This window comes from Bombina bombina, chromosome 1 (genome assembly GCF_027579735.1).
Source record: "Bombina bombina isolate aBomBom1 chromosome 1, aBomBom1.pri, whole genome shotgun sequence".
Taxonomy (NCBI): Eukaryota; Metazoa; Chordata; class Amphibia; order Anura; family Bombinatoridae; genus Bombina; species Bombina bombina.
The window spans coordinates 1,295,260,141-1,295,277,976 of record NC_069499.1 but is presented as its reverse complement, the minus strand read 5'-3'; the positions used below and the strand labels follow the sequence as shown (position 1 = coordinate 1,295,277,976).

Sequence of the window (17,836 nt, the reverse complement as noted above, 5' to 3'; positions counted from 1 at the left end):
CAAAAGATATCTAAGAATGAAGCAAATTAGATAATAGAAATAAATAGGAATGTTGTTTAAAATTGTATTTTCTATCTGAATCATGAAAGAAAATGTTGTGGTTTAATGTCCCTTTAATTTCTGCTTTACTACTATTTTTACTAAATTAAATCCCCTTGTTTTGCAGCTTCTATTTGGTATTTTATTTTAAGAGGTAGGTGTTTTGTTATAATTAGAGAAAGCTCTGTGAGTGCCCAGAGAACAAGTGCCTTCTTTTAATACGCATGTGCAAATCCAGTAGTGACTCCAGGTCGGATGGTCTTCAGTGAGACCAGTGCGCATGCGTAAAGGTATTGCCAGTATTGCACATGTGACCAGGAGCATGCATGCCAAATATTTATATGCTAATCATAGGAATATGATTGGGCACATATATTTCATGTGAAACAGCCTTTTTTCGTGGGCTGGCGTTGGTGATGTCAAATGCAAAATAAAATAATTTATTTTATAAAACTTAGAAGCTTTGTTTTCATCTAAAAGTAAGGGTATTTGATTCCTATTAATACCTTGATATATGTGTGTGTTGTTTATATGAAATATGAAAACGTTTTATAATCCTTAATAAGTTGTGAAAGGAAGAAATTACAATGTTCAGACACTTTTTTTCTGCAAATGAGTAAATAGTTTTTTTTAAATATCATTCCTTTTTGAAGCATAAAAAAGGTACTTTTACTCTAGAATTCTGCATAGTACATTTTGTGGTTAATTGATTTATTTAAAAAGACAAATATTATGTACAGATAGATAGATAATAGATAGATAGATAGATGTATATATATAATCTAAATAAAATAAAAACTTAAATATTACAGACCATTACTACATTCGGGGGGACGTATTCAGTTTTCACTAATGAAGACAAACAAGATATTTCTATTTGTTTAAAAAGTATATGAAAGAAATGTCTATGTACAGATCAAACCTGGGTATGCAGCCCTATTTTTTTTCCAGTACAGAAGGTAGTAATCTAAAATATCAGTCTATCAGAAGAAAAGATATTATTTGTCTGCATAAAAGGAGAATGGTCACCTAAGGAGACATATCAGCTTTAAAAATACTGGAAATGCGTAACAAATCTCACGTTGAGTTGTAAACACACAAAGCAACAGTATTAGCCTATAAAAATCAATAGCCCACGCTAGCTGAAAATACATCAATATTAAATGGATATAAAAGCAAAAGTAAACAACTTTATATATGCGGAGAAGTTTATTTTTCACAACTCCCCAAACCTGCCTATTGTCTTTAGCAGCTTCTAGATATAAAAAAATACATAAAAGAAGTGCACCAACAAAAGTATACCAGTGGGTCAGCTACTCAACTGGTTTTATGCATTGTTTTATATTTTAAATCCCATAGGAATGTAGGACAGAGGAAATGTGGTGCAAATACATAAATCTAACAGTACAAAACATTTTACTACTTGTATGATTCTTTAAAGTACATTATGTGGTCTAAAAAGATTAATACAAATTTAGACATTTTTTATATTTGAGAAACTTAAAAGGTAGTGCTACAGAACCTGTTGGCGCTCTACAAATAACTGTTAATAAATAAATACATAAATAAATAAATAAAAGACTTAAAAGTGCAAAAATGCAATGCAATGACTTTTTAATAATGCATATCCCTTTAACCACAACTACACACGTGTGTATATATATATATATATATATATGAAATATATTTACCTCAGTTCCTTGTGTCACTTGTATGTTTTATTGCAAAGACTAGGATTTACCTTGAAAACTTATTTTGCTACTTCCGAGTATGACATTGTGAGGATCCACTTTGATTTCCTTGTACATTCCTCTGGCTTCAGTAATCTCTCTCTGTCCACCTCCTTCATTTAGACGGAGAGTGAATTCATTTTGCATTCTTTCCAGAATCATCATATTCCACTCCCCTGAATCAATTCTGTGACCGGGAAGTTGTATAACAAAATCTCCATCACCAATATTGTAGGATACAGTTAGGAGTCCATCGACTACCTAGTAAGAGAAAAGAAGGCGCAGGTTTAAAGTGACACAGATATTTCCAAAATCCAAAATAATTTGCTTTTGAAAACAGAATTTAACAAAAAACTAAATTCTATTAGAGAGGCCTTGTAATAAAATTGAATACATGCTTGGGTTTGTTATCTAAACCATCCCAATGACTTTGAATACCTGATTCAAACTGTAAACCCACCTAGTAAAATATGCAATATTTCTGAGCCATCAACATTTTTTGCTTATGGATAGGATAACACATGAAAAACATTAATCTTTTTTTCAAGGGATTTAAGATGACTTTCAAGTAGTTTTTAAGGTCTCGGAAGAAGGTTTTAACGAGTCAATGGCAAACTACTGTATCATAAAAAATAAATACATTGATATCCTATAATAGATCATACTAATCTGATTAATTTCAGCTGCATACATTCAATTTAGAGGGAGACAGGAACAGGCAGGAAAGAGCTCCAGAAAATTTTCAGACATTTAAACACACTACACTTACAAACATACACAAATACAGCACACAAGCAACACCACATAATGCATATCTATCACAAACAGTTTTCATGCACATTGTTTTTTATTGCAATTTCATGCAATTTTGTTTAATACAGGATGAATACAAAAGAAGAGGAGTGAGGTGCAGGGAGTGTGAGCAAGAGAGTGATTAAGGTAGAATCTGGTAGAGTGAAAGAGGTTGAGTCATGACAGGTGATAGAGGGAGATGCAGGGAACAGAAGGAATGACGGAAAGAGAATGGGAATGAAATGATGATGAATAAGAGGGTGAATCTGAGTAAGGATGAGCGTGTGAGTGAAATGAGTGAATGTGAGCAAATGAGTATCAGCAGGAGAGAAAGGAGAAAAAAAACATTGATGGTGCAGCAAAAAACATAAGAAAGAGAACTGCAAGATGCATAAACAAATGCACAACTGCACTGCACACAGGGGTTTACAGTAATCAGTGGGTCAAGAAACCCATCTGACAGAGTGATCAGAAGATGACAATAGTAACTCCATTGTAAGTAGAAATGTAAGAGCCACCATTTATGTTGGCTACAATTATGAGGTGATAACCATGTGCAGAAACATATAGATCACTGCTCGCCATTACATAGTGGTTTTTACAGAAAAAAATGCATCTTTGCTACAAATATTTAATTGACATTCATTAATTCTATTTATGGATATAAAATAATGTATTTAACCATGCAAACCAAGAGAATAGATTCTAATAATTTAATGGTTAATAAAATGTGCAGTAAAGATGTAAGAAATTCATTACTACCAGCTGCCACATCCACAATTTTTACATTGTTCATAGGCCTAAAATTATTTTCTTTAAAACAAACTTTTTTAAATAACACAAGACAATAAATATTGAAATTATTAGTTGCGCTTAAAAGGGGATATGATTACTTTATATAAATATATTTAAGGCCCAAATACAGAGATGGTGAAAGCATTGTTTATTCCATGGTAATTGTGACAAGAGGTTATACTTTAAAGGGACAAGAAAATCATTTTTTTCTATTATTAATTTTGCGTCATTATCTTGGTATTCCTTTATTGAAGGAGCAGCAGTGCACTACTAAGAGCTAGCTGAGCACATCGGTAAACCAATGGCAATAGACATATATGTGCAGCCACCAATCAGCAGCTAGCTCCCAGATCCTGGGCCTACTTAGGTATTCTTTTCAGCAAGAAACAAAAAAAATTAGATAACAAAAGCAAATTGGAAAGTTGTTTAAAATTGTATTACCTACCGCTAGCCTTAATTCACTGCCCACCCAAAGAATTACCAGGCGAAATCAAACGGCTTAAATCCTTTTCTAACCCATTGAAGGCTTGGTATTATGAGGCTATGTATGTATATATACTGTTAATATGTATAGGATATCTGATGAGCCCTATGTTCTATGTTAGTCATGAATTATTCACCAATCAAACAGAGAATACATGACACACCCACGGCAACCCCTGTGGGTGTGTTTGTTTAAGCATGGACATTTTAAAAAGCCGCTGGGTGCCAATTGTAAAAAGCATCCACTTATCTCTTGAAAAAGCCCGACCGAAGTTCGGGGGAAACGCGTCGAGGAAAAAGACACTGTTGCTGGTTGTCCTTTGTGGACGGTTATTGTGGTATTGCAGAGGGCAGTCCGGACGCCTAGCAGTTACCCAGACCGGCGAATAGGAACTGTTTGCCATCTTCTGTTCCAGCGCACACAAGGATATTCACAGTCTACAGGCTCATTTTGTTTTTAATTCAGTAAGTGCAACATTGTAAGTTGCATGTTTTATGTTAATAAATCTTCACTTGAATCGTACCCTGGTGCGCTTCTTTTTCTTTCCTTTCCACATATGAACATGCTACAAGTCAAATAAGGATTTCTTTGACTGATTCGAAGCTGCACCAGGAGAAGACCAGCCCTGCACACGGGGAAAGGTGGTTCTTTGCTAACAGCAAGAAATTTACTGTCTTCAACCATCAGGATTTTTACAAAAGGTACTGCTCCCTATGTTCAGGGTATTTTGGAAATTTGTTACCCGAACATATTCTATTTGCTGTTTTTTATCACCCACGGGTGAATATTGATACTTTCCCTTCGGTGCTAACAGGACTGGAATATACTAGCACTGCAGTTTTATAATCTCAAGTGTTGAATAGAATTCCTGTGTACTAAAATATTTTGTTAATCAAATTTTGCACAAGCGAATAGTCCTTTGAAATATTCAGTGGTTGTTCTATCAAATCATATTGTAAGAAACCATATTGTCCTTTTAATCATATTGTGGTTTAAGTAGTAACATCTTAATCTGTTTTTACTTTGTCATATTAGGAGGCAAATTTTTTTCTGAATAATATATATACTACTACATAATCCACTGTAGGCACAGATAGTTAAGCGCAATATCATTACTTTTGTTGTTATCCTTAAATTGTAAAGTTTCTCAGTATCTCCCATTAAGGGGAAACCCGAAAATTCCTGTAGGGTTGAACTCTGTAACATTTAAAAAATGGCATAACCTAGGCTTGGACAGGTTGATACAACTCTGGGACACAGAGAGAAAATGTGTCAAATCTTTTGATGAATTAAAAACAGAGTTTCAAATTAAGAACAAGGAATTCTTTGCATATTTGCAAAGCAGGCATCTCCTCTGTGAGTTGATGAGTGAGACAGGATGGAATTGGGTAAATTAGAAAGCTGGCTCACTTTGTTCAAAAACGGTGTCAGATCCATCTCTATGTGTTATCAGCTAATTAAACTCAGTAAGGGTCAATTAGAACTGGAGAAAATTACTTCCCTATGGAATCGACTGTTACCTCAATCAAACATTGATATAAAAACCGTCCAATCTTCAATTTGCAAAGTAGCCCAGGTGACTCTATCAGCCACCTGGCGGGAGATGCATGTCAAACTCCTACACAGGGCCATAAAATTCATAATTTTGCTTTTAATAAATGCCCAAAATGTGCGCTCCCTGCAGCTGACTTAATGCACATGATTTGGACCTGTCCTAAAATAAGGCATCTTTGGTGGAAGCTAGAGTTTTGGTTCAATAAAACCTTAAAAGTCTCTCAACTGGCTCTTACACAGCAACAGATCATCTTTGGTACAAAGCACCATAGTCCAAATGATAAATTGATATTTCTTTCTATACTGGCAACTAGATATCTTATTTTTAAAAATTGGAAATTAAGAATAGCCCCATCTATTCCAGAGATCAAGAATTGTTTGAAAAAAAACAATGTTTGCTAGAACAAAGGGACACTAATCTAGATAATGACTCTGACATCAGACAATTTTTTGCCAAATGGTCAGCCTTTATTAGGTCATTGCCAGATACAGAGATGAATGACTTAATATTTCCATTCAGAAACTCGGAACTGGTGCTTCTGGGTGTCTGGTAACAATTTATTAGCTGAGAGGAGCTTAGATGATTTTCTGGGATTCCCCTGGTCTCATACAATTGCACTCTCTTCCCTAGTTTCTGGCTTCGGCGGGGGGGGGGGGGGAGTGGATTCTTTCTGGGTTGTCCTTGTCCTTCCCCTTCCTTTTTCCCTTGTTCTGTTCTCTTACTCCCCCTTTTTTTCCCCTCTTCCTTCTTCTCTTTCTCTTTTTTCTTTTTTTCTTCTTTTTTTTTTTTTTTTGGTTTTGGTAACCCATGGTTGGGTTGACTAATTCAGAGATACAATTTAGCAGAATATTTACTTGCTCACTGTTCTTGATTTAAATGTAAAACAATTTTGAACTGTTTGATTTTTGTGATTTCTTCTGACATTTGTTTTTGTAAATTACTGTTGACATTTAAATAAAATAATTAATAATAATAAAATGGAAAATATGGGAGATAATTACATGTGAGGAACCTAGGTGTCTTAGGCTCTTGAGAAATTTCTGAGATATTTGAGAATTTATATGTTATGAGCTAATGAGAAATATTGAAGATAATTCTCTGTTGAAATTGTATTGCCTGTTTCTGTTCCTGATTCCTTGGGATCATATTCTGTGATGTTATTGTATGATGTAATACTTGTTGTTCACATGTGTTTCTCTCAATAAAAAAATAAAAAAATTGTATGCTCTATCTGAATCATGAAAGCTAAATTTTAGATTTAATGACCCTTTAAGGCTAGAGGAAAAGAGATTTAATCTCCAGCAATACAATAATTTTTTCAAGGTATGAGCAATCCAATTGTGGAGCATCTTGCCTAAGGAGGTAGTGATTGCCAATACCTTAAATAAATTAAACAAATGGCTTAGATACTGTATATTTCTGGCTAAAAACAGAATTCAGTGATAAGATTGCTTGTGTTAAATGGGTCGGCTTTCTGTTTAATATAAGTTCAATTGGCTGCTTGTTTATTGTAAATAAGGTAGTCAGGTAGGTTACTATGTTACTATGTTTGTTACAGTAACATTCGGTACAGTATTTTGATAGACCTTGATCAAATAAATCTGTACAAATATTCATCCATTTTTCAATATGGCGGGACAACAAGAGAAATATTTATGACTAACTGATCTGTTCATGTAAATAGCTTTTTATGGTGACTATTAGATTTGTAGACATATGAGTAACATGACACTAATTTATGAAAAAAAAATATTAAAATTATTTATACTTTTTTTGCCAAGTTTATCTGACTATGTGAGGACATGATTTGTTGTTTTATTGTTTTATATAGATTCTGTAGCTTAATTGCCAACAAGTAGTGCTTGTTTCTGTCTATAATGACAGTGTACTGTACACTTTTCTCCCCTTTATGTGTTTCCAGTGATCCATGCTACCTGCTGGAGTGTATTCAATTTCTAACAAGTTAACAAACTCATTTACCTTTATTTTTTCATTTGAAAAAGCTGTGTTTACCATTTTAAACCAGCACTTTTGCTGAAAATATAAATACAGCTACATTCCCTGTAGAAAAACTATGGCCTAGATTTGGAGTTTTGTCGGTAACGACCCGAAAAACTAACGCCGGCTTTTTTCTGGCCGCACCATAAAAATAACTTTGGTATTGAGAGTCCACATAAAGGCTGCGTTAGGCTCCAAAAAAGGAGCGTAGAGCATTTTTAACGCAGCTTCAACTCTCGATACCAGAGTTGCTTACGGACGCGGCCAGCCTCAAAAATGTGCTCGTGCACGATTCCCCCATAGGAAACAATGGGGCTGTTTGAGCTGAAAAAAAACCAAACACCTGCAAAAAAGCCGCGTTCAGCTCCTAACGCAGCCCCATTGTTTCCTATGCGGTAACCCTTCCTACGTCTGCACTTAACACTCTAACATGTACCCCGAGTCTAAACACCCCTAACCTTACACTTATTAACCCCTAATCTGCCGCCCCCGCTATCGCTGACCCCTGCATATTATTATTAACCCCTAATCTGCCGCTCCGTAAACCGCCGCTACTTACATTATCCCTATGAACCCCTAATCTGCTGCCCTAACATCGCCGACCCCTATATTATATTTATTAACCCCTAATCTGCCCCCCACAACGTCGCCTCCACCTGCCTACACTTATTAACCCCTAATCTGCCGACCGGACCTGAGTGCTACTATAATAAAGTTATTAACCCCTAATCCGCCTCACTAACCCTATCATAAATAGTATTAACCCCTAATCTTCCCTCCCTAACATCGCCGACACCTAACTTCAAACATTAACCCCTAATCTGCCGACTGGAGCTCACCGCTATTCTAATAAATGTATTAACCCCTAAAGCTAAGTCTAACCCTAACACTAACACCCCCCTAAATTAAATATAATTTAAATCTAACGAAATTAATTAACTCTTATTAAATAAATTATTCCTATTTAAAGCTAAATACTTACCTGTAAAATAAATCCTAATATAGCTACAATATAAATTATAATTATATTATAGCTATTTTAGGATTAATATTTATTTTACAGGTAACTTTGTATTTATTTTAACCATGTACAATAGCTATTAAATAGTTAAGAACTATTTAATAGCTAAAATAGTTAAAATAATTACAAATTTACCTGTAAAAGAAATCCTTACCTAAGTTACAAATAAACCTAACACTAGACTATCAATAAATTAATTAAATAAACTACCTACAATTATCTACAATTAACCTAACACTACACTATCAATAAATTAATTAAATACAATTGCTACAAATAAATACAATTAAATAAACTAGCTAAAGTACAAAAAATAAAAAAGAACTAAGTTACAAAAAATAAAAAAATATTTACAAACATAAGAAAAATATTACAACAATTTTAAACTAATTACACCTACTCTAAGCCCCCTAATAAAATAACAAAGCCCCCCAAAATAAAAAAATGCCCTACCCTATTCTAAATTACTAAAGTTCAAAGCTCTTTTACCTTACCAGCCCTGAACAGGGCCCTTTGCGGGGCATGCCCCAAGAAATACAGCTCTTTTGCCTGTAAAAAAAAAACATACAATATCCAAGCCCCCCAACATTACAACCCACCACCCACATACCCCTAATCTAACCCAAACCCCCCTTAAATAAACCTAACACTAAGCCCCTGAAGATCATCCTACCTTGTCTTCACCTCACCGGGTATCACACCGATCCGTCCAGAAGAGCTCCTCCGATGTCCTGATCCAAGCCCAAGCGGGGGGCTGAAGAGGTCCATGATCCGGCTGAAGTCTTCATCCAAGCGGGGCAGAAGAGGTCTTCCATCCGATTGAAGTCTTCATCCAAGCGGCATCCATCCGGAGCGAAGCAGCAGCATCCTGAAGACCTCCACCACGGAACATCCATCCTGGCCGACGACTGAACGACGAATGACGGTTCCTTTAAATGACGTCATCCAAGATGGCGTCCCTCGAATTCCGATTGGCTGATAGGATTCTATCAGCCAATCGGAATTAAGGTAGGAATATTCTGATTGGCTGATGGAATCAGCCAATCAGAATCAAGTTCAATCCGATTGGCTGATCCAATCAGCCAATCAGATTGAGCTTGCATTCTATTGGCTGATCGGAACAGCCAATAGAATGCGAGCTCAATCTGATTGGCTGATCGGATCAGCCAATTGGATTGAACTTGATTCTGATTGGCTGATTCCATCAGCCAATCAGAATATTCCTATCTTAATTCCGATTGGCTGATAGAATCCTATCAGCCAATCGGAATTCGAGGGACGCCATCTTGGATGACGTCATTTAAAGGAACCGTCATTCGTCGTTCAGTCGTCGGCCAGGATGGATGTTCCGCGGTGGAGGTCTTCAGGATGCTGCCGCTTCGCTCCGGATGGATGCCGCTTGGATGAAGACTTCAATCGGATGGAAGACCTCTTCTGCCCCGCTTGGATGAAGACTTCAGCCGGATCATGGACCTCTTCAGCCCCCCGCTTGGGCTTGGATCAGGACATCGGAGGAGCTCTTCTGGACGGATCAGTGTGATACCCGGTGAGGTGAAGACAAGGTAGGATGATCTTCAGGGGCTTAGTGTTAGGTTTATTTAAGGGGGGTTTGGGTTAGATTAGGGGTATGTGGGTGGTGGGTTGTAATGTTGGGGGGCTTGGGTATTGTATGTTTTTTTTTACAGGCAAAAGAGCTGTAATTCTTGGGGCATGCCCCGCAAAGGGCCCTGTTCAGGGCTGGTAAGGTAAAAGAGCTTTGAACTTTAGTAATTTAGAATAGGGTAGGGCATTTTTTTATTTTGGGGGGCTTTGTTAATTTATTAGGGGGCTTAGAGTAGGTGTAATTAGTTTAAAATTTTTGTAATATTTTTCTTAGGTTTGTAAATATTTTTTTATTTTTTGTAACTTAGTTCTTTTTTATTTTTTGTACTTTAGCTTAGTTTATTTAATTGTATTTATTTGTAGCAATTGTATTTAATTAATTTATTGATAGTGTAGTGTTAGGTTAATTGTAGATAATTGTAGGTAGTTTATTTAATTAATTTATTGATAGTCTAGTGTTAGGTTTAATTGTAACTTAGGTTAGGATTTCTTTTACAGGTAAATTTGTAATTATTTTAACTATTTTAGCTATTAAATAGTTCTTAACTATTTAATAGCTATTGTACATGGTTAAAATAAATACAAAGTTACCTGTAAAATAAATATTAATCCTAAAATAGCTATAATATAATTATAATTTATATTGTAGCTATATTAGGATTTATTTTACAGGTAAGTATTTAGCTTTAAATTGGAATAAATTATTTAATAAGAGTTAATTAATTTCGTTAGATTTAAATTATATTTAACTTAGGGGGGGTGTTAGTATTAGGGTTAGACTTAGCTTTAGGGGTTAATCCATTTATTAGAATAGCGGCGAGATTCGGTCGGCAGATTAGGGGTTAATGTTTGAAGTTAGGTGTCGGCGATGTTAGGGAGGGCAGATTAGGGGTTAATACTATTTATTATAGGGTTAGTGAGGCGGATTAGGGGTTAATAACTTTATTATAGTAGCGCTCAGGTCCGGTCGGCAGATTAGGGGTTAATAAGTGTAGGCAGGTGGAGGCGACGTTGTGGGGGGCAGGTTAGGGGTTAATAAATATAATATAGGGGTCGGCGGTGTTAGGGGCAGCAGATTAGGGGTACATAAGAATAACGTAGGTGGCGGTCGGCAGATTAGGGGTTAAATTTTTTTTTCCGAGTGTCGGCGATGTGGGGGGACCTCGGTTTAGGGGTACATAGGTAGTTTATGGGTGTTAGTGTACTTTAGAGTACAGTAGTTAAGAGCTTTATAAACCGGCGTTAGCCCAGAAAGCTCTTAACTACTGACTTTTTTCCTGCGGCTGGAGTTTTGTCGTTAGATGTCTAACGCTCACTTCAGAAACGACTCTAAATACCGGAGTTAGAAAAATCCCATTGAAAAGATAGGATACGCAATTTACGTAAGGGGATCTGCGGTATGGAAAAGTCGCGGCTGGAAAGTGAGCGTTAGACCCTATTTTGAGTGACTCCAAATACTGGCGGTAGCCTAAAACCAGCGTTAGGAGCCTCTAACGCTGGTTTTCACGGCTACCGCCAAACTCCAAATCTAGGCCTAAGTAAACATGAGTTAGCAGCATAAACTAACTTCCCAGTGTGGGTTGGGAGAAAGGGCTATTTTTGTATCTAAAATATTTGGTTTTGCTCATTAAACCCCCACAACCATACTTAGCATTTCTATACCTAACTATTATATAGAGAGATTAAATGAAAAAAAGTCTTATTTTCCCTTTGACTCAGCACATTTAAATGGACAAGTATTTAAGAACAATAGGTGATGGTTTTAATGAGCAAAACCAGTTATTTCAAATACTAAAAAGAGACAATGTCCTCAGGCAAAGTGGCTGATAAGAGTTTATTGTATACTAAGTTGCTTGAGGAACTCCACATAGGCAGGGGTCTCATTCTCTCTCCCATGCCTCACTGGAAGGTTGATGTCTTCTGCTGCCAATTTTAGGTTGCTTTTCTATCGCTAATACTGCATAATTGGAATTTTTAGCATAGGTGGCGGTTTCAACAGGCAAAAGCAGCTATTTCAAATGTCAAACTAAAGTATAAGGATCTATTTGTATACAATTTAGGGCCAGATTACACTCCCAGTCATGTGCTAACTCTACTAGAAGTAAGCTTTTTGTGCGTGTCGGGTACCATTCATATTACAAATTGAAAGTAAAAAGTTTTCACTCACATGCTAACCCGATGCAAACAAAAAAGCTGAAGTTAGAATATTGCAAACGCATCAAAGTATTCCCCCATAAAAGTCAATGGAGCAAAAAAGTGGGAAAAAAACTCCCTACTATTCTCAAGTACGCTTACCCGACATTAAAATAGTAATATTTCCCATTCCAGTGTTCTTCACATAACAGAATATGTTCTATTTATTGTTAAATACATATTTCTATATATATGATGTTTTTTTTGGTAAAAAATATATCTATACCTATACCAATCTCAAGTCAATGAAGGCACTCTCTGTAACTTTCATTAATGTTCATTTGAAAATACATAGAACATACTCTGCTATGTGAAGAACGTTGGAATATTACAGTAATTAAACAGTATAACCCTTTACTAAAAATTAATATGCTTTTACATGTTTTCATCTACTTGACTGCAAAGGGCTCCAATGCATTTATATGTCTTTATACCCTTAGTGACCAGACCATTTTTCAATTTTCTTACCATTAAGGACCAGGGCTATTTTTACATTTCTGCTGTGTTTGTGTTTAGCTGTAATTTTCCTCTTACTCGTTTACTGTATCCAGATATTATATACCGTTTTTTTTTTTTGCAATTAAATGGACTTTCTAAATATACCATTTACTATAAAAATATGATAAAATATGATGAAAAAATGAAAAAAAACACACACTTTTTCTAACTTTGACCACCAAAATCTGTTACACATCTACAACCACCAAAAAACACCCATGCTAAATAGTTTCCAAAATATTATCCTGAGTTTAGAAATATTCAATGTTTACATGTTCTTTGTTTTTTTTGCAAGTTACAGAGAAATAAGTACAAGTAGCACTTTGCTATTTCCAAACCATTTAAAACATTTTTTAGCAATAGTTACATTGTAACACAGATATCTGTCAGGAATCCCTGAATAACCCTTCACATGTATATATATATATTTTTTAGTAGACAACCCAAAGTATTGATCTAGGCCCATTTTGGTATATTTCATGCCACCATTTCACCACCAAATGCGATCAAATAAAAAAAATCGTTAACTTTTTCACAAACTTTAGGTTTCTCACTGAAATTATTTACAAGCAGCCTGTGCAATTATGGCACAAATGGTTGTAAATACTTCTCTAGGATCCCCTTTGTTCATAAATAGCAGACATATATGGCTTTGTCATTGTATTTTGGTAATTAGAAGGCCGCTAAATGCTGCTGTGCACCACACTTGTATTATGTCCAGCAGTGAAGGGATTAATTAGGTAGCTTGTATGTTTAATTTTAACTTTACTGTAGAGATCAGCCTCCCACCTTACACATTCCACCCCCTGATCCCTCCCTGACCCCTCTCAAACAGCTCTCTTCCATCCCCACCCCACAATTGTCACTGCCATCTTAAGTTCTGGCAGAAAGTCTGCCAGTACTAAAATAAAAGTATTTTTACATATTTTTATATATATATATATATATATATATATATATATATATATATATATATATATATATATATATATAGTTTCTGCAGTGTAGGTTCCCCCCTAACCCCCCCAACATCCACGATCCCCCCCACCCAAACAGCTCTCTTAAACTCCCCCCTCTTCCTATTTGTGGATATTTTAGGTACAGGCAGCTGTCTGTCAGTACCAAGTTTGTAATCAAATTTGGCAATTTTTTAATTTATTTTTTTATAACCCCATTTTTTCCGTAGTGTAGCTGCCCTCCCTCAATATCCTACCTCCCCTTCCCAGATCCCTTTCCCAACAATTATTCCCCCCTCCCTCTCCCTCCTTCCCTTACACATAATGAGAACAGTAGTGGTCGAGCGCGTGCGTGCTCCCGCACCCCCACTCGTGTGCACTCCAGGAACAGCGGCCGGAACTACTCCAGTGATGGACTGCCCACCCATCTCCCTGCTATGGCTCTCACCCATCAACGATCGGCACCATCACTGGCCGATGCAGAGAGGGCCACAGAGTGGCTCTCTCTGCATCAGTGGGTAAACAACCTTTTTTGTGGGACGTTCCTGTCACGTCCTTGGTCGTTAAGGGGTTATATGTGTACATATGTATTTATGTGTTTATATGTGTATATATATGTCTGTAAATACATATATACACATGTAAATACATAAATACATATATACACACATATAAACATATATACATAAATATTTAGACATGTATATGTACAGTATGTATCTATATGTTAAAGCCCTTTGCCTACCTTTTTTTTTCTAACACCTGAGACCTCATATCTTTGAGCCCTTAGAACTTTTTTGAGCAATTTTTTAAAATAATTTTTATTAGATATTGTTATTATAAGTGTTTACTTTCAACTTGTTAAAGTAGCACTACATCTGAAGCATGCAAAAACCCGCAAAACTCCTTTTCGCTCATGCGTAACTGTTAGCGCTCCACTCATAATCTGACCCTTAATGCACTCCTGCAGGTAAAATGTATCATTGGGAACACATTACAGTTGAAAACATTTTGTAGTAGAATTGTCTAGTAAATGTTAACTGAACATGTACATTGTACAAATACACCTTACAAAGTAAGACACATTGGGGCCGAATTATCAAGCTCCTAAAGACCGCTGCTCCATAACTTGTCTGCTTGCTCTGAGGCGGCGGCCAGAAATCAATCCGATCGAATACGATCGGGTTGATTGACACCCGAATCTGCAGGGGGCGGCATTGCACTAGCAGTTCACAAGAACTGTTGGTGCAATGATAAATGCAGACAGCGAATGCTGTCGGCATTTATCGATGTGCAGCAGACATGATACGCTACATCGTATCATGTCTGTTCGCACTTTGATAAATATGCCCCATTAGCTGTGTCTCTTTTAACAAAATTGCACATATGAAGAATGTAATCTTAATGAGAAACAAATAGTGAGAATATTTATGTATGAGATTTTTCAACTGAGCATGATTAAGAACTTTAAAAAATGACACATAGCAAACAAGCAGGTATTGAAAAAGGCCAAAAGGTTTTTTCAACAGATCAAGAACATTAAAATATAAATGTACAAAATCCTGAGAAAAAAATATTGAAAATTATTTTCTGATGGTTTGGAGCAACTCTATAAAATACCCTCCTGCAAGGTATAAGGAAGAAGTTGCAGAGTAAAAAAAAAAGTTTACATACAGATTGGAATGGCTTTACATTTGAGATTACTGTTCTTCTACTGTATGATGTGGTTAGCTGTTAGTCATAGTATGGAGTGATTTTTACCTTTAGGTGAATATATTCAGTTTTGTCTAATGAAGTTAAACTTAGGATAATTCCATTAGCATCTCTTGTTCTTAACAAAGTCTGGAAAAATATCCTTTGGTTATGAAGAGCATGAGGAAACAGGAGATGTAGAAAGCTGTCTCTCTGAAAGAAGTACTCTTTAACATCTACATATGAAGAATAAACAAAAAATAATTAATATAATATAGTAATAACATGCATTTTAAATGGACAGTCTACTCCAGAATTGATTTGTATTGTTTAAAAAGATAATCTCTTTATTAACCATTCCCCAGTTTTGCATAACCAACAGTTATATTAATATACTTTTTACCTCTGTGAATACCTTGTATCTCAGACTCTGCAGACTGTCCCCTCATTTCAGTTCTTTTGACAGACTTGCATTTTAGCCAATCAGTGCTGACTCCTAGGTTATTCCACGGGAGTGAGCACAATGTTATCTATATGGCACACACAAACTAGTGCTGTCTAGCTAGAAAAATGCACTAAGATAAGAGGTATCCTTCAAGAGCTTAGAAATCAGCATATGAGCCTACCTAGGTTTTGCTTTCAACAAAGAAAACCAAGAAAACAAAGCAAATTTGATGATAAAAGTAAATTGGAAAGTTGTTTAAAATTGCATGCCCTATAAGAATCATGAATCGTCACGTAAAGGGAAATTAAACCCATTTGTTTTCTTTCATAATTCAGTTAGAGTGTACAATTCTAACTAACTTTCAAATTTACTTACATGATCAAATTTGCTTCTTCTTCTTAGTATCCTTTGTTAAAGGAGCAGCGATGCAATTGCAGTTCCCTGTAGCACTGGCACCACAGGAGGTTTCATACTTGCATAAGCATTCTTAGAAGCAAACTAAATAAAACACTAATTCAGTCAGCATTCTGATACTATAAGGACAGGTGCATAATCAACAGGTGCATAATAAAAAAGAAAATGCAATAGCAATTTTAAATGAGCAAAAAAATTTCTGACAAATTTGAAAAATTACTTTTACTCTGCCAGCCCCCTGTACCATGTGACATAAATTATCCAATCACAGACTCATATACTTATACACTGTAAACTTTTGCACATGCTCAATAGTGTAGTGCAGACAACTTTCACATTCTTGATAAATTCCAGATTTTTGTGTTCCAGGCAAATTAGAGTAATTTTTTGCACCATAACAGCTAATCAAATGCCCATGTAATATTGGAGGGAGATCAGCAGCTTTTATGTAATAGGAAAGGTATAGTATACCCATTTATCAAATGTCTGGTGGACATGATCCGCTGTAGCATACGCTGTCGGCATTTATCATTGCACAAGCAGTTCTGGTGTCAATTAACCCGATCGTATGAGATGGAGCGGATTGATGTCCGCAGCCTCAGAGGCAGTGGGCGAGTTAAGGAGTAGCGGTCTTAAAACCGCTGCTTCTTAACTCCTGTTTCCAGCGAGCCTGAAGGCTCGCGCGGAGACAGATGCATTGGGGCCAATTGACTGCTTTGTAAATCGGCCCCATAATGTTTGTGTTCTTGCTGGGAAGAAAAATGTGTTGTTTTTGAAATGACTCTTTAAAGGGACACTAAACCCAAAATGTTTCCTTTGTGATTCAGATAGAGCATGAAATTTTAAGGAACTTTCTAATTTACTCCTATTATCAAATTGTCTTCATTCTCTTAGTATCTTTATTTGAAATGCAAGAATGTAAGTTTAGATGCCGGCCCTTGTTTGGTGAACAACCGGGGTTGTCCTTGCTGATTGGTGGACAAATCCATCCACCAATAAAAACGTTCTGTCCAGTGTCTGAACCATTATAGCTTAGATGCCTTCTTTTTCAAATAAAGATAGCAATAGAACGAAGAAAAAAATGATAATAGGAGTAAATTAGAAAGTTACTTAAAATTGCATGCTCTATCTGAATCACGAAAGAAATAATTTGGGTTCAGTGTCCCTTTAAGTTTCACTAAAGATGGATTCATAATTTATTTATTATAATATTAAATGATTGCCAAAAATCATTTTATACAGTACCTCTTCCACACTCCGGTCCCTTATGACTTGGTGAACAAGCACAATTAGATAAATAAGAATCTCCGGTACATCTGGTGCCCAACTCACATGGTGGAGAAGACCAGTCAGTGGTTTCACAAGACATATCATTATTAAAACAGCCAGGGAGGCTATTCCTAGACTCCAGAGGGGCTTCAAGATCATATAGCTGTTGTCATACAGAAACATAAATACAAAATGTTACATCAACAATTTTATTTTTTAGCAATAAAAAACTATATGCATTGTTATATAAAAAGAGACCCCAAAGCAGAAGTTGCAGGCAACAAGACATCCAGTGAAAAGAAGTAGAAAGACATATTAGGAAAGGGAAGAAAAACAGCCTTGGCTGATGCTTC

At 35.9% G+C, this 17,836-nt stretch overlaps 1 protein-coding gene across 1 annotated transcript in view; it reads right to left on the bottom strand.

The window, feature by feature from the left end:
- LOC128664439 (putative neural-cadherin 2) overlaps positions 1-17,836 on the bottom strand; it is a 48,795-nt gene that overhangs the window by 14,253 nt on the left and 16,706 nt on the right. Inside the window, exons 4-6 of the mRNA XM_053719273.1 lie at positions 17,460-17,646; positions 15,425-15,591; positions 1,781-2,030 (exon numbers count right to left, since the gene is read on the bottom strand). Coding sequence (XP_053575248.1) covers positions 1,781-2,030; positions 15,425-15,591; positions 17,460-17,646 — 604 coding nt within the window. The remainder of the gene's footprint in view (positions 1-1,780; positions 2,031-15,424; positions 15,592-17,459; positions 17,647-17,836) is intronic.